This window comes from Zootoca vivipara, chromosome 10, assembly GCF_965207765.1.
Source record: "Zootoca vivipara chromosome 10, rZooViv2.hap1.1, whole genome shotgun sequence".
Taxonomy (NCBI): domain Eukaryota; kingdom Metazoa; phylum Chordata; class Lepidosauria; order Squamata; family Lacertidae; genus Zootoca; species Zootoca vivipara.
The window spans coordinates 53,033,871-53,059,244 of NC_142593.1; the positions used below are offsets into that span (position 1 = coordinate 53,033,871).

The 25,374-nt window shown below is 42.8% G+C and overlaps 1 protein-coding gene across 3 annotated transcripts in view; it reads left to right on the forward strand.

Annotated features, from left to right (window-relative positions):
• DYM (dymeclin) overlaps positions 1–15,741 on the forward strand; it is a 160,924-nt gene extending 145,183 nt beyond the window's left edge. For all 3 annotated transcript variants that reach the window (XM_088653131.1, XM_088653132.1, XM_035100631.3), the window contains one exon: positions 14,006–15,741. In XM_088653131.1, the coding sequence (XP_088509257.1) occupies positions 14,006–14,155 (150 nt within the window). In that variant the 3' untranslated portion in view covers positions 14,156–15,741. The remainder of the gene's footprint in view (positions 1–14,005) is intronic.
• The last annotated feature ends 9,633 nt before the right edge of the window (positions 15,742–25,374 follow it).

Below are 25,374 nucleotides of genomic sequence, written 5' to 3' on the forward strand. Positions count from 1 at the left end.
CATAGACATTTGTTCATGCCAAGGGAGTTGGGGAGAAGTGTGGAGTGTCTCATTATGATGGCCTATGAAACAGGCAGAAAGAATACAGTTGTCTCCTATTTCTGCTGCCTGCCCCAAATCTCACTGCAACCTTCCCTCAGGCACTTTTCATGGGGCTATTGAGCGAAGACTCTGTGTAATGCCAAGTGTCCTGCCTTGGATTTGTGGAGTCCCAATTAGTGGTTTAATGACTTAAAATGTGCCCCAAAATTAATCAGGCAGCAGTTTTTAGTTATTTTTCAGACAAGCCACTTACAAAAGATGGCAAGTTCTGACTTTCTCCCTTCTCTCTACCCCTAGAAGGGCGGATTCCCCTTTTGAGATGGTGGCTGCTGTGACACATGCTGGCATCATCTAAAAACAAATAATGCCTTTTTTTCCTTTCCTATTTTTATTCATAGGCAGATTTGACTGATTAATCAATTATTCAGTTAAGACTTCTCCAATCAGGTGACAGTCCTTGTAAAGTTCCTTATGGGGTCAAAGTGAATGTAATCCTTGTAGGGCTGGGTCCTGCAGATTGGGCAAGGCATGTCAAAGCAGGAGGGAATCCGAGGTTATTGGGCCAACAGGTAGACAAGCAGTCTGGTGAACCAGCAAGGCAAGCAAGATATACAGAGTGTTATGCTGGCAAGGTCTACAGTAGATCTTTCAGTCTTGGGTAACAGCAAAGAAGACAGAAATGGAACCTAGTGAAGTGATTTGCTGAATACAGCTCAGCTGAAAGACTGCTCCACATGGTATATCGTAACTAGGGTTTTCCTGCTTTAGAGAATGGATTTGCATTGCCTGAAACTCTTCCTCGGACCATGGCATGCAATCCTCATTGTCTAATTATTCAGCTGGTCATACCACCATCTTGGAATTGTAAGAACATGCTTACAACTCTGAATAGCCAGTGGAAAGTGAGCATTATTGGTTGTGATGCCTCTCTGTAGGCTAGCAAACTTGCAACTTGTAGCATCTGTTCAACCACTTGGGATGCATGTCATTGTCCTGAAAGTCATACTCACAGTTTGCAGCTGAGAAAGGAGTGGTATTGTCTGTGATGAATGCTAGAAGCTAATAGCATGCAGCAAAAAGTAATCTAGTGTTCTCAGAGTTAGTTGAATTCTGGAGACCTATCCTTGATTCTGATTTGAGACTTGCATGGTCTCACTGTTGCATGCTCAAACCATCTTGCCCTGGTGAGCAACCCAGCCGCTGAAATCTGCACTAGCTGAAGTTTCCAAACTGTCTTCAGATGGCAAAGAAAACCCCAGTGCATCGTTTTCCAAAAACAACTGACCATGAACTTATCATGATCTTTTCACTGCTTGGAAAGGGAGAGCAAAACATACAGAGAGCTCATCATTACTTCAGTCTTGTTGGCATTCAGTTTCGTTTAGGCTTGCCCGCATCAAGTCCCTTTTCATGGCCAGACACTGAGTCATCTCAGAGGCTGCAGGACCTGGGTCATACAGAAACTTAATAGAAAGTTATTTGTCACTGGTCTACTTCATAGCAGCATAATCCAAACATTACCAGAATCTTTTGTAGCAGCCTCAAATGCACACTGATCAAGGTCTGAAGTACTAAGAAAAAGCTGTGCATTTCCTCAGAGCTGATTCCAGGAAGATATAAGCAACAATCTGTCTTCCCTTTCCTAGGAAGAAAGCCAGATTGGTGTAGTGCAGGGTTTCCCAAACTTGGGTCTCTGGCTGTTGTTGGACTACAACTCCCATCATCCCTAGCTAGCAGGTCCAGCAGTCAGGGATGATGTGAATTGTAGTCCAAAAACAGCTGGAGAGCCAAGTTTGGGAAACCCTAGTGCGGTGAATCAAATCTCAGACTTGGGCTCAATTTAGACACCATAGCAAACCTTTATTTGTATTAACCATAGTTAAGCACTTGCATCATGATTTGAACTTCCAGAAATGCAGTAGGGAAATCATGGTTTAAAGTTGCTTGTTGTCTTGTATTTTCCATCTGCTCAGCACACCACTTTGTGTATGTGAGGATAACGTCACAGAACCCCATATGTGCTGCTCTGAGCTCTTTGGAATAAGGTCAGGATACAAATGCAATAATAATTGATATTGTTCTAGTGGTGGCACATCTGGTGCCGATTGATTCCGCTTGTGAGTTGGCATGAGATGCTCAATTGCTCAGGGAGGTAAGCAATATTGCAGCCCAGCTTTTGAAAGGGGAGAGAACATTTGTCAGTTTGGCTCAGACTAAGGCCACACAGAGACAAATTGAAGACTGGGCAAAGGGCAAATGTCCTGGCAAGCCAAGGGGCAAGGAGTCCTAGAAGCAGAAAGGGAGCAGACTGCCTACTAAAAGTGAGGGGCCTGAAGGAACGATTGAGGCTTACAGGAGACGGGTGGTATGGAATTGAGGTGTTGTGATCAAGATATTGGGTAGAGAAGAAGAGCACTTCTGCATCAGACAAAAGGCACATCTTCTCCAGCATCCTGTTCTCACAGGGGGCAGCAATGGTTCCCATTGGAGCTAAATAAAAGGGAAAGCAAGGATCTGAACGAAACAAATGAAGAAGAAGAGCTGAAGAGCCTCTGATGAGGGCAAAACTTCACATAAATGGCTGTACACAAGTGGTGTGAAGGAAATGAGCAGACAAGGGAGGGTTGGGAACCCGAAGGCTGTAGAGCAGGGAGCCACAGGGACATAGTGCTGCTAGGCCAGAAGTATGGACCCTGATGGGGAAATACTGCAGTCTCACTGTACTGTACTGCTCTGACCTGGCAACTCTTAAGGTGTAGATATTTGGGGGAGGGACCAGTTTGAGGGGACTGAACTTCACATACTGATTTTAATTAACTAACTACATCTTTGGCTGCAAACTGCCAGTAGCCATAAGAATGAGCAGAGGCACTCAAGCTATCTCATGAATGCCTCTCAAGTTATTCAGTTGTGATCCAGCACTCCTGATCAGCTGTGCCAGAAAGCCATAGAAAGATATAATGGAGTTGCTAAAGGCAACTGAGCTTCCCTTATCTGGGCTTTCAGTATGCCGCAATGGGAAGATACAGAGGTAGAGCAAGCCACCCGTAAGCAACCTTGTTTAGCATCCCATGACTCTCCACACTGTGGCTCTGGAAAGATGCAGTCATCTTTAAGCAAATAACTAAACCCGTTCCACCCAGGGTGTGATGCATGTTCTTACTCCATCACTATTCGCCTGTCTCCACTTTTCTTTCTTCCTTTTTCTGTCCTGGAACAGTTGAACTTTCAGAGACTTTGCTGTTGCAATACATCTTCATTTCTCTGAACTGGAATATGAATTTGATTTTTCTCCTGTTTCAGTGTCTGGCCTTCTCCACTACAGTTCCCTGAACACTTCTGAGACCTTCAGTTACTTAAGAAGGGAGTAATGTCAGGCAGCGACATACATTTTCCAATACGCAAAGATTGTGGAGCCAAAGGTCTGCTGCCTCAATAGGGGTGTTAGTCAGCATGTCCTGAACTAAGACAGATAAGGACCCACTTCCTAGGCTGCCCTGATCAGAAAGTTAACAGCTGGTGACAGTAAGTCTGTCTCTTGTTCTTAAGCGATTGTTATCATTTTGTAATATTTACAGGTCTGGCTTTCTCAGACTAAAACGTACAAAATCAAGAACTTTATTAAGGAACTTATCGCCACTGCTGGACACTTGTTTTTCCAAAGCTACGCCATCCCCATTCCCCTAAGCAAAAAAAAGGGGGGGTGTTACATGCCTTCAGGCACCATACATAAGAGGTCACAAGACAGGGGTTGGTGAACGGTTTTAGCTGCATCTATGTGCAGAAAAAAACTTTAAAGCGGGTTCCATGGAGTTCTGTTTCCGTTAGGCACCAGTCTGCTGGGAGGGATGGGCTTGGGAAAGAGTTATGATTTTGCTGTGAAGGTGGCTGGGCAGATGGGGAGAGAGAGAGAGAGAGGCCCCATTGCCTTCCAGCTCCTGAAACAGACCAGATGTGGTAATGGGCATTGGTGTGCTGGGTGTGACCTTTACCCCCACTTGCCCACAGCTTGTCCTTTCTGGCTACTTGGGCCTTTTTGCAATGATATCATTGCTTTGTACCAGTTCTCAGTGAAAGCATGTCTGGAGCCTCTTCTTTAGAAAAGCATGCAGGCTGACTCATGCTGCCATTCCTTTTGCCACTCTCCGCATGAAAAGGATTTTTGTGAAACCAAAAACGCAGAAGTCTATTTTTAAACAAGGAAGGGGTTTTTCACCTTTTAGGAGCCCCGTCTGCTTAATCTCTGCAGTTTAAAAGTGGTAAAACTGGAACCCTCCCTGGCTACGCTGACGCCAAGTGCTGGTTCATACTTTACAACTCAGAGGGGGGCAAATAAGAATGAACACCACCACCACCACGTCTTTACCCATTTCAGCTGTAACATGGAAATTGTCATAAATCTTCTGGTTCTTGAGGCAGAGAATACGAAAGGAGATTGCAGAGGGGATGGGGAAGGAGTGTATGTTAATCAGGACCAACTTCCATTTTGCATACCTTGACCTCAGTGTTCGAAACTCCCATCGTTCGAGGTGCAAGTTGCAACAGGGAATTTCATTAGCACAAGCAGTTTCTGAGCTCTGGGCGCAGTACTGAGCCTAAGATTTCAGATTAAAATTGGATTTTTGTTATAAAGAAAGAGTGCCTAGACATTCCGTTGTTGCGCCCATAAACTAGGTTTAAGGTTGGCTTGTATATCTTGTGTTTCTAACACTGCTTGACTTCAATATGCTGTGGGTCTTCAATAGCAGTTTCTTAAATATCTGTTTATTCCTAGATCCAATCAGGAACTTTCTGCTGTTAAAATGTTTTAAAGGCTGGATCCCAGTGTAACATGTCATTTTATGTATGCATTGTTCAATTTATGTCTGAAGGTTTCAAGGAGATTACAAAGTGGCCTCCTCTCACTTCTATAGTTAGCTGGGGCATGTCTACACTACTAGTTGTAACTGGCTTTAAGCCTATTTAAACACCATTATTTTCAGATAAGGCATCCTAGCATTATTGTTCCAGACAAAGCTAGAGATATGGGTGAGCATTTTTAGAATCCTCACAAGACTACAATGATAAAGGTTATCCCAGAGGAAATCATCTAAACAGGTTACCAATCAATTTAAAAACTGGCTTCAGTATGTAATACAGACATAGCCTTAGTCCCAGTATTATTAAGCAGTGAAATTGGTTTCCTCTTTTTGATTACTGTAAATCAATAAGATTGCTGTGGTGGGACAAGAATATGTTGGAATGAGATACTTGATTTACTCTGCCTCCAAAGATGAGCTATATAACAATATTGAAACATTTTGCGCTCTAAACACCATGAATCATTTTTTTAGCCTAGGCTTAATCCCTTTTAACACTAATATTTTATAATGAACAAAGAAGCAGTGGTGAAAAATAGAATGTATGGAATCTTTTTATTTGGATACAAAAACAGTTTCATGACTGAGAACTATGAAATTCCCTATGATGACTTGGTAGTTAAAGTGGAAGTTTTTTAACCATTTATTTTTCAGTATATTAGATGAGACATATCATTAACTTTTAAGTTAAATATTCCTATCTATGCGTAGAATCAAATGTTGATAGTTGGATTATAGGGTCACCTACTTTTTACCTTACAAGTAAAATTATATTTTCTTGCTAAATCATGAGCAACTTTTTCTTTTAAAACTTTTTCTTTTAAAACAAGTGGAAGAGAAATTTAAATTGTTACATAACAGAAAATGAATTAATATGGATATTTAATAAGGTCCCAAAAAGGGGAAACTATTTTAAAACAGTTGATCAATAGTATTTAATGCCAGACATGTCTCCAGAACCTAAAATAACTTTATTTGGTAATGTAAATATTCCTGTTTTTAAAATTAAGTTATTTTAGGTACAGTATTGAGTTAGGAGGTTTATAGAGAGGTGGTCATTGGGTTGAATTCAAATTCTGAAATAATAATTTTCATACAACATACAACAATCTCTAACTGTCTGTATTCAGGTACCATGGATGGAGCTCCATGCATCCCAGGACTATTCCATCCTCCAGTACCAAGGACTGTTTCATATACAGTTCTTGGTGGAACTTCATGTGTGCACAGAAGTCAGTAGATTGGGCTGACAAAAGGGTCACCAGCCAAGTTTACAAACAATGAAGTCTCAACAAAATTGTTAAGAATGTTACTTAGCAATAGTTCTACGGGAGAAAGTCGGCACATTGTCACATAACTTGGTTTGCAAAGCCTAGGCAAGGAAAGGCAGGAGGCAAAAATGCCCATGCTTGGTTTTCATGGGGCTTGTGAAGGGTTAACTGTACAGTCACTTGAGCAAGCAAAATGTGCTGGCTTTTTGGTGCCATTTTGGGGGAAATATTTGTGCTCAAGTTTATAGCATGTGGTATTTCTGGGAAAGCACAGACCTTGGTGTCTACTTTGGATGAGCATCTGTCAGGGATGTTTTGGTTGTGACTGCAGGCAGTTGGATTATATGACCCTTGGGGGTACCTTCCAATTCTGGGATTCTGGGATTCTATGAGCATATGACTGTTGGTCCATCTAGTTTAGTGCTATCTACTCTGGTAGGGAGGGAGGTTCTCCAGGGTCTCAGGCACAGGTCTTTTCCTCCTCTGCTCCCTGTGGTCCTTTAAACTTAAGTGACAAGAGTGATTGAAACTGGGACTTGGTACAGACAGAGCATTTGCTTTGCCATTGCTCTCTTTGGCACTCCAGGTGTTTAATGTGCAGGTGAAGGCACTAATCGTCATCTACCTTGTAAAGTTTTTCATATTTAAATGAAATAAGAAGACGTTTTAGCTCTAAAGCTCATGCAATGCTTTCATGGCATGCCCAGAAATAGCCTCTGGCTGATATGTGTCCTCTTCAAATCCCTCCCTAGGAAGCAATTGATGTCCATTTCATGTCAGTAAGGGTTGTCCCCGGTAGCTCCCTAATAGGCTCATCTCCTTTTGTATGGCAGGGCAAGATGACAATATGCAATGACTGCGTTAATGCAGGTCTGGGGATTATTCTGTTTTTCAGTTTTTAATTCCCCAAACTCAGAAACATACAAAGGGATTTTACTTATCTGTCTGAGCAGTCAATCACTTTGTATGCTTAAATGGGATCACAAATGCTTTAGCAAGGTCAGGAAGTAGAACGTTTTATGGTTGTTTTTTAGTCAGTAGTTTATTGCTTGCTTGTTTAGAGGGATCTTGTCATTTTCCTCAATTGTTTCCCAATATGTCTGCCTTGAAACAGTTTCCTCGTCAACCATTTCTGTCACGTAGTGCATAACCCTCCCTTGTCTGTCTAATCCCATTATGAAATCATTCCTCATGCCCACGTAATTCCCTACATAAAAAGACAAAGCACCTATTTATTTCAGGGAGTTACCCCCATGGACCCAAATGAATATTGTACGGAGTTAACACCTCTTTCTCCATTTCCCAGATTGTGTACACTTTAGTCTCCATTACATAAGCACATAATTCTACTTTCCATGCTTTTGTTTAGAAAGGGCTTTTATCCATATTTGTCCCAGAATATGAAGGGCACACAGAGTAGCAAAGGTGATCCCTGTTATTGGACTGCCTTGTATGTCTTCCCAGTCCGCATCCTGCAGAATTTTGTGCATTTTGCACAAAAGTTTGTTTGCTCTTTAGCTGATCTAGTAAATGGAATTGTGTTTTATGTACATATCTCTGCCTTGTGAGTTTCAGCAGATTTAAGAGTGAAAAGGGGTTTGGCTGCTATTAAATGAGAGTGGAAATTATCTATGTCTTCTTCCCTCCTTTGTCCTTTTTTCCTCTGGTTTGGGGTTAGTTGGCAGAAGTGTCCTTACCTCTGCATATGGGTAATTGCCTCTACTTCTCATACTAGCAGAGAAACTGAGTCATACCTTGCTGTTTGCAAATTACTGTATCGTCATACCCTCTACTATAGTTGAAGGTGGCCTTGTATAATTATCTGATTATTATTTTTAACCAGGGATCTGTTTGATGGGGTAACGTCTTAAATACTGTCCAATTCCAGATGTTTCTGCTGTGGGACTAAAAGAACCAAACCAAGTCAGTTTGGTAAAGGACATTTTCTTGAAACCAGTTCCTTACTTGATACATAAATGAAATACCCTTTCCTATATGTGTGTGCATTTTGTAGGAGAGATGTGTGGTGTTAAATTTCTTACAAGATTTGATACTTTTATCCACACAAATAAGCAGCAGATCTGCAATTTGTTTCTTTAGTTGGACTTACCTCCATATAGCTTTCATGAGATGGCTTGCCACACTTTGGAGAAGACTTGTTTATTTGCATTCCCAGCCTAGTTGTGGTCCTATGAACTGGGTGCCGAGTTCAAAAGGCAAGCCAGTAACTATCACAATTGGCAAATTCCCATGTGGGGTTTTAGGATATAGTCCTAGGAGTTCTCATGAAGTTGCTGCTGAACATTGAGGGAACTGCATATTACCTAAATAATCTCTTGTCTGGGATTTGTGATCATGTTCCATTGATCTCAGCTGCTGTGATCCAGCTAATAGGATTTCAGCTTGAGAGTTCTTGATTTTATAGCTCTTTCCACCATAGCATGAGTTGCACAGTGGATCAGAGTTTGAACCTGAAACAGTCTGCATGCAAAGATTAGCTCTGTTACTAAGCTGTGCTTCTTCCCATGCCAAAGGAATATGGTGCCAAAACTACTTTCTGCTCAGGCTGGCACACTGAGCACCATTATTAGCCATAAGCAACTTCTAGGGAGCAATGCGAGAGAGTACCCTGTATTTGTGAGAGATGGCCACGAGGCTGGCTCTTTAAACTCATTTAGCATTAAAGCTCCAATGAGCTTTATAGTCAAGGCATGCCTGCAGATGAAAGGGGACAGAACTTGCTTTGCCCTGTAAATTTCCACTGGTCTGCTTTGTCTCTCTTGACTGTGAGTTTTTCCACAGTTGATGTCTCTTCTGTAAGTCCAAAAAAAGGCATAAAGATACTATCAGGCAGACTCTGCAGCTGCATACCATGTGGACACTTCAACCGAATCACATCCCCATTTTCAGCTGATGCAGGTCGAGGCGACTTTCTGTCGGCAGCAAAAGGAAAGCAATGCAAACAGTACCAGTGGAACCTGAAAAGGGGGGGGTGTACTTGTGAGGCTCAGGGGGATCTCCAACTTGCCTAATATTCTAGAAAAGACAATGGCAAGCACCACTGCAGACAGCCTGAGCAAGAGAATAAGCCTTCAAAGGAACAGTTTGCTGTTTGCAAAAGTTTGAGTTTATTGCTTTCAGTTAGTTTTGCACAAATTGAAACCATTTAAAGTAAATAAAATATTACAGGTTTTTCCAGGGCGCTTAAACTTTCTCCTTATAAAAGCATGAATTATTTGTCTGCTGTATGGTAGCAGAGGAGGGCATAAGCATCTTGAAAGCAGTGAACACATCTTGTATGTTGTACTGAGATTCACTGTGATACCTTAACTGTTCAGAGTTGAAAGAAAGCGGGGCAGTGGAAATCAAAGACCAGCTGTAAAGCATGGGATCTTGGGACCATTCCACATAAGGATCAATAATAAACTCATAAGAACATAGAATACCAAAGGCCTACCTAGTCCAGCATTCTGCTACCACTGTGAACAACCAAGTGCACCAGGGAAGCCCACAAGCAGGATAAGAGCACAGGAACCCTCTCCTTGTGATCCCCAGTAACGTGTTTGCCACTAATTGCAAAGCTCAGTAGGGAGCTTTAGCCAATAGCACAACACACATGGGTTTGTACACACAAGTTTGTCATGTTCAAAGTATACGTTTTTAAGTGCGAATATCAAAAAAAGCTACAAGATGTATCAGCTTTTATGACCACTTTATCCCCCATGGGGATGAACATGATCCAACTACCCTTCATGTGTTCCTCCTGAACATGGAAGTTGCAGGATTGTGACCACTGACTGCTGCATATTCAGGATTAGTAAGTAACTATAGTCAAGATGGCAGTGAGAGATTTTACTTTCTTGGGCTCCTTGATCACTGCAGATGGTGACAGCAGTCACGAAATTAAAAGACACCTGCTTCTTGGGAGAAAAGCAATGACAAACCTAGACAGCATCTTAAAAAGCAGAGACATCACCTTGCCTACAAAGGTCCGTATAGTTAAAGCTATGGTTTTCCCAGTAGTGATGTATGGAAGTGAGAGCTGGACCATAAAGAAGGCTGATCGCCGAAGAATTGATGCTTTTAAAATATGGTGCTGGAGGAGACTCTTGAGAGTCCCATGGACTGCAAGAAGATCAAACCTATCCATTCTGAAGGAAATCAGCCCTGAGTGCTCACTGGAAGGACAGATCCTGAAGCTGAGGCTCCAATACTTTGGCCACCTCATGAGAAGAGAAGAATCCTTGGAAAAGACCTTGATGTTGGGAAAGATGGAGGGCACTAGGAGAAGGGGACGACAGAGGACGAGATGGTTGGAAAGTGTTCTCGAAGCTACGAACATGAGTTTGACCAAACTGCGGGAGGCAGTGGAAGACAGGAGTGCCTGACGTGCTATGGTCCATGGGGTCACGAAGAGTCGGACACGACTAAACGACTAAACAACAACATAGTCAAGATTCCCTGTCTGAGTCCTGTGCACATACAACCCCTTTCTCACTAACATCAAGCATACAGGCACATTGGCACATGAGAGGCATGGTGAGGGAGCATGTTCCTGATGTCCCTTACAAATTCATTAGCACCTTCTTCTGTTTTTAGATGTTGGCCTCACATTTTTTAAGCCCCCCTTAAACTTACAGCCATGGCCAGACCTTGTTCCCCATCTGTAATGGGTACAGTGACCTTATTCATGGTACTGAGCAAGGTCCTTTCATCACTGTCTTTCAAGTAGATTTCAGAAGGCAGTGCTAGGGGACCAACTCCGTTTCATGATATATAAGATGTGTGGTGTCGCAGTCTTCTATTTTGACTTCTATGCTATTTTTTAACTCTTCGTGTAAAGCTGTTGGGAGAGATCATTTGTGCTAGGAACTTATCACTCCATTGCTCAGAAATCTCCAGTGGCTTCCAGTTGGTTTTCAGACACAATTTGAAGAGATGGTGTTGACCTATAAGGTCTTGAACAGCCTAGGGCCAGGCTACCTGAAAACCACTTTCTCCCATATCTATCTGCCCATTGGCTAAGGTGGTCATCTGACACCCTGCTCTGGTGCTCCCACCTTGAGGTTTGATGTGTGGCTTCTCGGTCATGGCTCCCAAGTTGTGCTGTGCTCTCCCCAGAGATGTTGACCTACTCCTCTTTCATTCCTTTTTAGCATCAGGTTAGATTTATTTATTTATTTATTTATTTAAATGAGCTTCTCTTTTAATCCAGTGAAGTTTAAAAAAATTAACTTCAGTCTAGTTTTTTTTCTGATCTGTTTTGTATTTTCTCCCCCTGAACTGCATTTCTACACTAGCTGTCTTGAGGGCTGAATGGTGGAAGGATGGCAGACAAATATTTTAAATATATAAATACTGGTAAGCAGGAGGACACTGCAAAGTGCAGTAGGTCCTTGGTGGAGGCTATAGGCTGATCTTTAATGTACTGGAGCAAAGGGTTATGATCTTCTCCTGCTATCTGCATGATCTTTTGGGTGCCTATGGGGGGTTATGCACTAAAGTAGCAGTGAAACTGCGGCTCTTGCATCTGTTCATGGGGACTTCCTGTGGTTTTGCATTCTATCGCAGACTTGATGGCTCAGACAGTCTGGTAAACTTTGGACCCATCTAGCTACATAGTCCTGTTCCAGCCACCTGCTCAGACTCAGCTTTTCTCGGGAAGGGAGGACAAGACTTCTTGTGGTTGCTTAGGCAAATAATGTTAGCATTACAAGGGCATGGGGGGAGCAGGCTTAGACTGGACTGAGCAGTTTCATTTTAGAGAGAAGGCAGCACAAGAAGAGGGCTTTCCCTCCAGGCTTATTTCATGTGACAGTAAAACTGAATTGCCTGCAGTGGGGTCTACATATCCTGCCTAGGCTTGTGTCCCGGAGAGGTCCCTTGGGTGCTGCTAATGCTGCAAAAACATCACGGGAAGCAGCACTTAAAAGTTATAAGCTCAACCTTATTGGCGCTGAGTATGATATAAGCACTGTGGGTTGCCTTTCTGGCTGGGAGAACCCGTGTATTGGTCTCTAGAGCAGGCACTGAAACTCACCAGCAGTTTGACTTTACCCCTGATGGTGCCCTCTTCCATTGTCTCTCAAGATGCCAACACTGGCACCTGCCAGCACCCAGCTTGATCAATACAAAGACGATAATTGCCTGGAAATATATACAGTGGCCTCTCGGGGATCAGAACGGATAGCCTGCTCAGAAGGTCATCTGTGGTTTAGATCCAGATTTTGTCATAATTAGATTATTGAAACCAGTGGGACTTAATTTAGTCATGACACAAACACATGTGTGCGCACACCGTTTGTCCACAATGTATTCATGTCTATTCGTCTGACAGGAAGACATTTTTTATTATTTTGCTTCATTATTTAAGGAACGATCCCGCATGTGACGAAATCTTTCCCATTGGAATTTATGGAACGTAGAAGTGTTCAACTGTGCCCATATAGTCATAGATTTTATATAGTGCCCATAGATTTTATATAGTCAGCAGTTCCAGATTGCATGCTGGTCTTTGGGTCTTGACTTTTACATCCTGACCCCTGTGCATGTTTACTCAAAAGCAACTCTGGCTTTTGTCTGTCAAGCGCCGTGTCACCCATCCTCACAGCGGCTGTGGAAGGCACTAGGTGGAGATAGGATTCTCTGGCCACATTTAATCATTTTTTAAAAAATTCAATACCGCCCTTCATAAAAAAAGAACACCTCAAGGCAGTTCACAATAACAATAAAAATTAATTTATTGAAGCACAATGAATTGGAGGACTTGTGAGAGGAAGCGGCTGGCCTCAGACCACTTGGTAATATGGGATCCAGCCCCCAGGAACATCAAGTCCTGACTCTCCTCACTGGGATTTTGCCTTCTCTCACTGCCCGTTATTATTTGCCAGTCTCACTCTGCTTCTGTCACAGTGCGGCAGTTTGTACTTAGCCTTGCCCACATCATTATAAATAACAAAGTGGGACGTGCTTTATCTTCGCTCGAACTGATGGCTGAAATGTGGCTTTTGTCTGAACTCCTGCCAAGCCCTTGACACAGGCAGTATTTAGAAGTCAGTAAAAAAAAAAGGAAAGGAAGGGGGGGGGGAGCTCATTGATTTTTGTTTTTCCCCTTTAAGGGCATCCCAACATGAAATAACATGTGTGGCTCTTGCATGGCTCTTCCCAGGGATGCCAGAAAGCAGGCAGCTTCCACTTCATACTTATCATGTCTTTGGCCAGGATTTGTAGTTCAGACATCTGGGGGGCACTAAGTTGAGGAAGCCTGGTTTTGGCTGTAGCTGCAGAATAAATACCAAGGGGGGACCATAGAAAGTGACTGCTGGTCCCAGCCCAGCGAGGAGCACGGCAGGAAGATTCTTGATGCATTTCTTCCGAAAGGCTAATATGAGCAGCGATATTGAGTGCTTCTGCAACTGATACATTTTGGATAACGCTTACTGGACAAGAGGGAGGGAAGGATGCTGGCTGGGCAGAACAGAAGCAATGCAGGCGACCCAAGGCCAGCCTCCTCCTCCTCCTCCCACCTCCCCCCATAAACTTTTATGGGAAAGTATTACGAGGAACAAAGGGCAACATAATTGCCATTCTCCCACTGGAATGTGCATTCTGAACATTGGGTAGATACAAAACATAAGAACCTTGGAATCGAGCAGCCGATCTGTGTTCCAAGAAAGCAAATAGCTTGCCAACCTCCTCGACTTGCTCCTTTTAGGCCTGAAGAATTAATTCCTTTCTCGCGTGTTGCATTCACCATGAAATGATTTGACTTCTCGGGTCTCCCTCATCCATTCATTCATTCATTCTCTGCTTGTCCTTTCTTTTCCTTTCCAGAAATTTCCAGAGCTGAAGTTTAAATACGTGGAAGAGGAGCAACCTGAGGAGTTCTTCATCCCTTACGTCTGGTCCCTCGTGTACAATTCTGCTGTGGCACTTTACTGGAGCCCACAAGACATCCAGCTCTTTACTATGGATTCCGGCTGAAGGGGAGACCCACCCACCCCCTCCTCCCAGAATGCATCCCTTCAACCTATGAAACAGGAAGTTTGTTACTAATGTACAGCCCCACTGCCATTTTCAGGGGGCATATTAGGAGCCAGAATAATAGGGGAACTCTCACAAGATTGTATGCTTTTATTTATATATTTGTAAAAAACAAACAAAAAACCCAAGAGTTTTTTTCCAGCGGCTCTGAGCTTGGGGGGTGATAAAGTAAGATGTTAACAGTGAGCAGCTTTTAAAAAAACTTAAGAACAAAAATGTAAAATGGGAAAGTGGGGGAAGTATTTTGATTTGAGAAGTCAGCATTTGCAAGCTGGTTTCCCTCAAGCTTTCTGGATGTGCTTCACCTTTTTTATTATTATTACTTTTTTGTTGTTGCTATGGGCTTCTCATTTGATCATCAGAACAATCTCCCCCCTTTAATGTTGTATAGAACTGAAACGTCTAACTGATGCAATTTTAAAATATTACAGCATTAATACTATTTCATATTGAAGCAGGAAGGATAAATCTTTGATTTTGATAAGGTTGACCCCTACAATGAGGGAGGATTTTCAACGTGATTTTGATAAGGCACTAAAAGTTGTCTTTCTGGCTACTAATACTTAATGAAAGTTTAACAGAATTAAGAGCAGCCCACAAGGAGTGCTGTCTGCAAATAAATAATAATAAAAATGTATCCATCTCAATAAGGGTTGTGCAGGTGATTCTCCTGCACCGGATCATGCCCATTCATTTCCAGAGTTTTTGTGTTGTATTTCACACATTTTCATGGACTCCTTGGAAGGGTGCAGGAAAGTGATCAAAATTCAGCAGAACAGAGGTGTGCCTACTGTATTCAGGTTTTTGCCAGAGAAATGCAGTTATGCGTACATCTCTGAATGTTTAAAAAGAATGTCCTACAATATACTTTTTCATTCCCTGGTTCAAAGGGAATTGGCAAATACTGTGTTTGCCAGCATATGGGGGAGAATAGAGGGAAATGTTTTATGTAAACTTTTCACATGGAATGTGGGCTTGTGGTGGTTACCTTCAAATGCACAGAACGGCATGCCAGGCTTCAGAAAAAAAGGAACTGATGACATACATTAGTATATTACCTTGCCCAGCATGGTAAATGTGGCACACTTTATTATGTATTGGAGGGAGATGGTGGTACACTTCTTTTTTATGTGGAATGTTTTGCTTTTTAAAAAAACAACAACCTCTGACAAATGTTAGAATCGTGTGTCCTTCCACCTTAAGCAAGGTCCTGTATGGCATAATGCACAATTGGAACTTAAAATCCTTGTCATATTTATTTAAAATTGCAGATGTAGAGAGACATGCATAGCATATGAGTTCATAGGACTTTGCACAGACACAGATTTGGGGAAGAGGCAATATGAAGACTGGATTTTCAACATTTTCAGTTTAACATTAAGAAAATTGGAAGGTGACTGAAAATAGGAGTAAATAGGATTTTATGCTGTGCTTGGGCTTTGCTTTGTTTTTCATATCTTAGTCAAAGGAAGGTGAATTCTTTGTAATGTTTTTTGCAACCTTTAAATAAAGGACTGTTGACTGCACATCTTGTGAAAAGTCAATGTTTTAAAAGTGTTCTTCTTAGTTAACAAATTCTGAGGATTGCCTGGAACAGTTGGATTAAACTACAGTGAGATATCTAATGCTGAAAATCATTGAACGCTCTTAATTTTTCTGGCTTCATCACTTATTGAAAGTAGTCAGGAAATCCTTGCCATTACATCCCTAGCAGGACCTGCTGGCCGCCTAGGTCTTCAGACTGGGAGGGAATCAATCATATAACTAAATTACAAGGGTTTCCTTTGTGCTGTCCGCAAGGGCCAATTAAGAAAGCAAGTTACTGCAGTTCAGGCTGTCCCATCCTGATGACACTGAGCTGCTGAATGCCACAAGGCAAGAAGCATTTTTACTCTTGGGCTTTCTTTTCAGATTTTAAATATGGGTCAGCAAGCCTAGAACTGGAGGAGCCATGATTCATTGCTGAAACAGCAGAATAGGCCCAAGACAGGAGATGGTTTTATACTGAACTTAATCCTTGTGTGGTTGACTCTTTTAGGCCTATGAAGGTCTATTGATGTCCTGGAGACTGCAGTCTGGTACATCCATCAATACTCCTTTGTGTCCTCCAGATCTATAAACTACCATCTTTGGAAATCCTTTTCAGTACTTTGTGTGGAAAAGTTACCATGTAGTAATAAAAAGGATGGGAAAGCACCATGCAATGCAGTGTGTTGCGTTTTCTGTAGTCCTTCCCTTTCCCCTGTAATATTTATCACTTTGGCAAACGCTAGCAAAATCATATTTCAAAATTAGGGCTCCTGTTCAATGCCAGAAAATGGCTATACATGTAATGTGTAACCTCCTTCTACAAATTATCCAAAGCAGAGACGAGCAACAACAAAATATTAAAACAATCCAAACAGCATCAAAGCATCAGTTAAAATCTGGAAACAATGCAATAGTAACAGTACACTAGCAATGATACATCAGCCCCAGCAGGAAAAAAAAATAAAGCTCTTCCTGTCACAGCAGCAAATAAATCATGCTTGGCAATCGACATCCCTGAAAGGCCTTCCAAAAACAGTATATAATTTACCTGGTAATGAAATGCATACAATGATGGGCCCAGGAAGGCTTCCCAGGGAGGAGAGCGGGAATTTCACAGCAATGGAGCCAAGGGTGCAAATGACCTGTTTCTATATTCTGCTTTTGCTCAGAAAGCAGCTTAGTAGATAGAAAAATCCTCAAGCAGAGGGTTTCTTTCACTGAGCAAAGGATTTTCCAACTCTGCGATTTTATGAAGTGCGGCCACCAGCTTCTCCCCTCTCCTGTCTTGCTTTTCAGTTGGTCCTGCTAGCTAGGAATGATGGGCATTGTAGTCCAACAATAGCTGGGGACCCAAGGTTGAGGAAGGCTGGCCAACCTACTCAAGGTTCAAGGCGTCTTCCTATTTTAACCTATTGCCAAGAAATCTCTAGGGAGGGGAGGGGAAACTCAACAGCCGTTCATTTTTCCAAAATTGGATTTGCTGAAACAAAAGCTTTTTCTTTTTTCAAAGAAGGAAACAACTTTTTTACTGAAAGCTGGAGATTTTAAACTAGAAACATCTGTATGCTTTCTGCCAATTCTTCTGTTTTATGCCGGCGTTCCGCCTATCACTTGGGAGTGCTGGGCTGTATTTTCGGCTTGGAGAACGTCACAAGGGGAGACTTGCAACATTTAGGCCAGTGTTCTATCCAGCTCAGTAACGTCAGACTCACCAGCTCCACCTCTTTGGTTGGTAGAGTTACATGGGCACCATTTAGGTAAAGCCCAGGATGTTAAAATAAATAACTCCGAAATAACCATATTTCAATATTTGCATTTGGTCAGATCAGAAACCCAAAGTGGGGTGTTTTTGCATGTGTCTGTGAGTCAGGACCATATCCATGGTGAAAGGGAGGGGGGATTCTGCAGGGGCCTGCCCTTTTCCATGATTTTTTCAGCTTTCTCTTTTAATAGTGAATCTCTAACCTATTTATGAAGACAGAGGGCACAGAAGACATTCTCCCTAGTTGCTCAGTGAGAAGTAAATCAGCTGTTATCAGTATGTTCAGAACCCCTCATGTGACTGAAAAGCTTAGAAGTATACCTCACTGGTTCCGATCCAGCAAAAATTAGTCATCACTGCAATTCTATACATACCCCGAGAGTGAGTCCCACTAAATTCAATGGGACTCACTTATTAGTATACGCTATGGGACTGCTCACTGGAAGGACAGATCCTGAAGCTGAGGCTCCAATGCTTTGGCCACCTCATGAGAAATGAAGACTCCCTGGAAAAGACCCTGATGTTGGGAAAGATTTAGGTCACTAGGAGAAGGGGACGACAGAGGACGAGATGGTTGGACAGTGTTCTCGAAGGTACGAACATGAGTTTGACCAAACTGCAGGAGGCAGTGGAAGACAGGAGTGCCTGGCGTGCTCTGGTCCATGGGGTCACGAAGAGTCGGACACGACTAAACGACTAAACAACAACAAAATGGGACTGCACTGTTAGTTCAATTGAAACCCATTGAACCAATTGGATGCAATTGGAGTTAATCAAGACTGGCCTTAACTGGATTTGAGTCAGCAGCTAAGTTCAGGCATCTTATTTTTGCCTTCCAAGGGGATTGATTTCCCCAGATAACATTGGACTGCAGTGTTACAAAGCATTGGTGTTTTATTAAGATTTTCTAAAACTGACCCAGCTAGGCCAAGAATGGAGCTGCTTCATCCAAAGAGAGCCCTTTGAAAAGCTGGGCTCAGCTCGGCCGATGAATGCACAAAATTAGCTAGTTATGCAAAACACTTTTAAAAAAAAACAAATGTATTGGGACTTAACACAGAGAGCTGACTCAAAAAAAGTCAGCATTGGAACTACTTCTTAGCGATGCACTATGCAAGGTAATAATAATAATAATAATAATAATAATAATAATAATAATAATAATAATAATAATAATTTATTTATACCCCGCCCATCTGGCTGGGTTTTCCCAGCCACTCTGGGCGGCTTCCAACAGAAAAATGAAATAAAATAATCAATTAAACATTAAAAGCCTCCCTAAACAGGGCTGCCTTCAGATGTCTTCTAAAAATCTGGTAGCTGTTTTTCTCTTTGACATCTGATGGGAGGGTGTTCCACAGGGTGGGCGCCACCACCCCTTTAAATGAAAGCCCTCCTGACTGAACATTTTCTGGGAAGCAAATGGGATTTAGTTGAATGTAACCAGACATTAGGGTCACACTGGTAAAGTTATAGCAGCTATGGCATTACTTTTAATATTGCAGACATTCAAAATGGCACAAAATACATGTTTTTAAGTAATTGATTAAAACACCCTTAGCTTTAAAGAGCACAAGAGTATCTTTGCTGAATCATAATCCAGTATTCTGAATCCAGACATCTCTGAGAGTTCACAAGGATCAGAGGTTCACAAGCAGAAATAATTATCTGCGTTTCTTCCAACTACAATTTTATGATTCTCTTGTTTGTGCGTTGTATAGGGTACTGAGAGGTCTACTGCTTCTGAGCATTGAACTTCTGCATAGCTATGCTGATAGATGTGTTCTTAATGACATTTCCTAATTCATCTGAACTAGAGCTAATCTTAGGGACCTCTACAAATAAAGTTTTTTCATTGCACGAAGGAACTATCCATTGGATTTTTCTACTTGTCCGGGTGACCCCCTAAATTCCAGGATTGTGAGAGAGGAATGTTTATCTCTTCTCCATGCCCCGCTATACCAGGAATAATTTTATAAACATTTATCATGCTCTCTTGCTCCTCCCACTTTTCTGTTCTTTTTACTAAACCCCAAAGCTTTAACCTTTATTCATTTATTACCGCTCAAGGGGAAACAATCTTTTAGGTTTTAGTTTGACGCCTGCCGACAACATCACGACCCCAAAACAATTTGTACAAATGTCTTCAGCTGATCTTGTTCAGGAATCACTGTCTCCATTTTGTCTGTATCCCAAATAAAGTGTTTTTGGAATCATTCTGTGTACAGAACAAGAGGTTGTCAAAGTAGGTGGGTAAACAGTAACTATTTATGGAATGTCTGCCTTGAGCGCCAACCAAGTTTTAAATATACATAATATTGTGGGGAAAGGGAGAGGCTATAAATAGGCCCTAGCTCTGTGGGAGGTTTTTTTTTTGCAAAGTAGGTTGAATAAATGGTGGGAATATAATGACTCTATAAAGGCATGATGGCTCCTCGTTGTGTTTTCATAAGGCATTTAGGTTGTTGCCTTTTTGACTCCACCAATTCAGGGCTGCTGCTGCTGCTTTTGCTTCATGGGGCCAGAGCACAGAATCGAGGTCCAGTTATGCATTATTGTTTCATGTCGTTCATTTTATTATTGTTGTTTTATTGCACAGGTAGGCAAACTAAGGCCCAGGGGCCGGATCCGGCCCAATCGCGGACGGTCCGGGAATCAGCGTGTTTTTACATTAGTAGAATGTGTGCTTTTATTTAAAATGCATCTCTGGGTTATTTGTGGGGCATAGGAATTCGTTCTCCCCCCCCCAAAAAAAAATATAGTCCGGGCCCCCACAAGGTCTGAGGGACAGTGGACCGACTGAAAAAGTTTGCTGACCCCTGTTTTATTGCATTTATATCTTGTCTTTATTGAATTTGATTGTGGTATTCCCCCCCCCAAATAATCCCAAAAATACTTCCACTCTTCTGTAAATTCTCCATCACATTGATCACTTATTTTTGCCGTTAACTTTGCAAGTTCTGAATAGTCCATTAATTTTAGGAGCTATTCTTCTTTCAATTGACTTGTCTTTCCAGTTCTGTGCGTGTAAGATTCTCAGTGGAAGTGCAAGGAAATTAAAGGGGATTATTTCCACTGTTGGTGGGGTTGTAAAAAAATAAATAAATTTTGGACAGAAGTTTATGAGAATGTTAAAAAAATATTAAAATGGACATTAGAGAAAAAACCCGAGATCTTATTGTTAAGCCTGATCCCGGAGGATGTGCCTGCAGATAGAAAGAACATCTTGCTTTACGCCTGTGCCGCGGCCAGATTATTAATAGCACAAAATTGGAAGGGAGAGAAAGTACCGACTATTCAGGATTGGCGCATTAAATTAGTGGAATTTATGAATTTAGCTAAATTAACCGCGATAATTAGGAAAGTCCCCAAACAGAAATGGATAAAAGAATGGAAGTACGTAGAGGATTACTTGAGAGCTGAAGGTATTAGTGCTAGATGGGTAATTTGCTTTGAATAAATTCACACAAGGTTATGGGAATTGTAAGAATGGGTGAAGAAAATGAGATAAATGTAAATGATGTGTTTTATAAAGGAAAGCATAGTAACGTTCAGTATAATAGGAAACCGATATGTAAATGCTGGGAAGTTTATTTTTTGTATTTTCCTTTTTCTTTTTTTTTCTTTTTTTTTTCCTAAATTTTTTTTTTCCTTCCTTTCTTAATAAGTTTCTAATAAGCTTTGGTGTTTTTTTTTGTACAATTCTGATTTATGTTTGTATTAATGTATTTATTTGTGTTGATTCATGTTATGTTATGTTGTGTTGAATTATTTGGATTTTATTGTTAATATGTGTAATATTTAATAAAGTATTTTAAACCTCAAAAAAAAAAAAGATTCTCAGTGTTGTTGTTGTTGTATACATCAATAATTTAACCATCTTCTTTGAGACCTCTGACCCAATTTAGATCAAGGAGATCAAAGTGGTATACCCGGTTCCCCTCCACCTCTTAATTTAATCCCCACAACAACCCTGTGAGGTAGGTTAGGCTTCGAAGCAGTGGACTGACCCAAGATCACCCAGTGAGCTTCCTGACCAAATGGGGATTAGAACCCTGGTTTCCCAGGTCTCAGTCCAACATTCTGCCCTGGCTCTCAATTTAGTTAAGGGACCTAAAGCCCAGTTTGCCAAATACTGCTGGAGGACACTGCTCATTGCTCTTGTTCATTTTTTCATCCCCAGAGTAACTCATAACTGCATAAAGGTAAAGGGACTGCTAGGTTGGCAGGAGCAGGGACCGAGCAACGGGAGCTCACCCCGTCGCGGGGATTCGAACCGCCGACCTTCTGATTGGCAAGCCCTAGGGAGGGTGAATTCTACCAGGAATTCAGCACCTTCAAAAGGAAATTAGTAGTACGACAAATTTCTCTCTTTCCATGTTTGCCTCAAGGTGTTTTAGTGATACATGATACTTTGGCATGTGAATGTATGCATGTATATACATGGCTCTGAACAAAATGCCCTGGTCCCAGTCACCAAGGTCTTCCGGAGAGTCACTGCTAGTGGTCCCCCTTAGCTCGTGCCCACAAGGAGCTGTGTTCAGTATTGGAGGTCCCATTTTGTGGAACTCCTTTCCAGTTGAGGTCAGACAATTCCCCTTCTCTGTTGAACTTCTGGTGCTTACTGAAGACCTTTTGTAATAGAAGTGTAGGGTTGGAAGGGACCACAAGAGTCACCTAGTCCAGCCCCCTGGAATGCAGGAATATTTGAGTGGAGAACAGTCTTATAGTCATAGAATTGTAATGCAGGACTCTTTTGCTCAAACCCATGACCCTAAGCTTAAGAGTCTCATGCTCTGCCTTTTTAATTGAACTCTGATTTTGTAGTTTTGACTGGTTTTTAGTTTCATTGTATTGAGTCTCCTGTACGCTGCTTACATATGACAGTGATTAAGATTGAAGGATGCATTTACAGCGGCCCGTCTTGCTCAACAACCCAGCTGCTACATTTTGTAGCCGTTGTAGTTTCTGAACACTCAAGGACAGCCCCACACACAATTAATTACAGCCATCACGCCTGGATATTACTTTACATTACTATGGCTAGGTCAACCATCTCCCCCTGGCAAGGGTGCTGGTGGCGAGTTGTGCTGTAGAGCTGTTGATACCATCTGACCACCAGTAGCAATGTAGTGCATACATGTAGGCGCACACTTGAAAACGTGGTCCTTTAGGGAGTGAGATCCCATTCAGAGCAGGCTACATTCCACTTCCCTGCACCATTACCCAATCGTGTCTCTGCCTTATCTGGACTGAGCTCCGGTTTATTAGCCCCCATCAACCTCTGCTGACAAGGAAACTGCTTCTGACTGGCATCACGTATATGCTGTCTCTAAACAGGAATTTGCAAATGAGAGGATTTTGAACACAGCGTGCTTTATAACTGAAAGAAAGCTTTGGGTGACTGATCTGTTGGGCAGGACCATCTCAAGGCATTTTCCTGCCTGAGATGAAGATTCAGTTCTCCACCCCAAGCCACAGAGAACCCAAGACTGGGCAAATTATTTTCACACCTGGGCCAGATAATAATCACACAAATTATTACACATTAAATAACCAACAATTGGCTGCCCAGCTGAGCAGCTGCCTCTACTGCTCAGTCCACCTACAAGGGCTTATTTAATTATTTTGGGTTTTTATGTTACTGTAATAGGGACTTAGGGACGCGGGTGGCGCTGTGGGTTAAACCACAGAGCCTAGGGCTTGCCGATCGGTCCCAGCTCCTGCCAACCTAGCAGTTTGAAAGCATGTCAAAGTGCAGGTAGATAAATAGGTACCGCTCCGGTGGGAAGGTAAACGGTATTTCCATGCGCTGCTCTGGTTCACCAGAAGCGGCTTAGTCATGCTGGCCACATGACCCGGAAGCTGTACACCAGCTCCCTCGGCCAATAAAGCGAGATGAGCACCGCAGCCCCAGAGTCGGTCACGACTGGACCTAATGGTCAGGGGTCCCTTTACCTTTACCTTTACCTTTAATAGTGACTTAGAATGTTAAATATGACCTTCCAACCATAAGTAGGTAGCTTTGGCTTATTAAATTATGCTCTCGCATTTGCATACCCAAAAATATACCTATGATTTCTGTTCTCGTCACCTGCACATGTACTTAAACTGAGTTAAACATTTTATTAATCAGCTAAGAGGCAAGGAACAAATAAAATAATATGCAAGCCTTCGATAGCGTGTGAAACTTATTGCCACAAGACTGACAAAAAGTCCAGCGTCTCCTTAAAAGACAAAGGCTGGTCACCACTGAGCCTTTTTAAAAGAAAAAAATTCCTTCAATAGCACCTTAAAGACCAACTAAGTTTTTATTTTGGTATGAGTTTTCGTGTGCATGCACACTTCTTCAGAGTCGACTCCTATTTCAGTGTATCTGAAGAAGTGTGCATGCACACGAAAAGCTCATACCAAAATAAAAACTTAGTTGGTCTTTAAGGTGCTACTGAAGGAATTTTTTTATTTTACTTCGACCCAGACCAACACGGCTACCTACCTGTAACCAACCCTTTTTAAAAGAAATGGTATCTGTCACAGATGGGGTGGTGGCTACTCCCGAGTAAGCACTCCACACATCCTCTGGATTTTCATAGTTTTATTGTGCATGCTATATACAGTGGTGAGATGTCTCAAATCATGTCTGCTCTGCATGGGGCAGAAGCCCACAATGGCGTCTCGTGGGCTCTGACCCCCCTTTTAAGACTCCAAACGCCCCTCCTCCTTGCTCTATGGGTCCTCCGTGGTCCCAAACCAGGCTCCTGAGGTGCCGTTCTCTCTCCTCCCTCCTTTCCAGCCCCTGCTGAAGCTAGCTCCTCCCCTGCTTCCCTGCTACCAACCTGGAGCTGAGCCACCAGGACTCTGCAGAGCCCTGGACCCGTCTTAACCCTTCCTGTTCCTGATTTGAACTCCCAGACTTGCTGCTGCTCTCTCATCTGATGGAAGTAAGCAGAGTGGGCTGCTCTCTGCAAGCCCTCTCTCTTACATCCACCCCCCCTCCAGGCTCCCCCCCCCCTTTCTGAGGCCTGGTTTGCCTGGTCTGATGTCTGTAAAGAGGGCTGGAAGCCTGACAGGTCTTCCTCCTCTGTAGTGTGTGTAAAATCCTGTTCCCCGTCGGTGCTGGGTGGCTGGTCCGTGTAGTTCCTTCCGTTGTCATCCTCCTCCTCCCTCTGGAAAATTGCTTCCGATTCCCGGAGGGCTCCTTGGGTCTGCGTCTCCCCTGCTCCCCACCTGGGATCGCCCTCCCCCTCTGTGTTCCCTGTGCTACTGACGTGTGGTGGTTTGGGTCTGTGGGAGAAAGGAGCGTGCAGTTCCAGTGTGCGGTCCTCCCCTTGCATGGTGTGCGTGGTTGCTTCCGCGTTTTGGGAAGCAGGAGTGCCCTGCCTGGCCATCAGACATTTTAACCCCCCCTCCCCCCACCGGGAGCCCGGGCTCGCTGTGGCACTGTAGACCTCCTCCTCTTCCTTTCTTTCTGGAACCTCTTGGCTGCCTTCTCCCTCCACCCTTCTATCTAGTGTCTTTTGTGTGATTTCCTCCCCCTCCCTCCTGTCAGCGTCTTGTGTTGGATGTGTGTCACGTCCTCTGAACCTTGGGCTTTCCCTAAAGTGTGAGAGCAAAGACCTGTGACCCACGGGATGGACCTTTCTCGCTGTAGGTACTTCCCCCCTGAAGGTGACAGGGTTGATCTGTGTCAGAACCTTGAAGGGCCCCAGCCTTCTGGGTGCCAGCTTCTTCCCCCTTCCCCCCATGGGAAGGCCTTCTGACCACAGCCAGACCCTGTCCCCTCCGTGGAAGACCTTCTCCAGTCCCCCGTGATGGTCTGCCCCCTCCTTGTAAGCCTCATTGCTCCTTGCCACGTCTCCATCCAGTT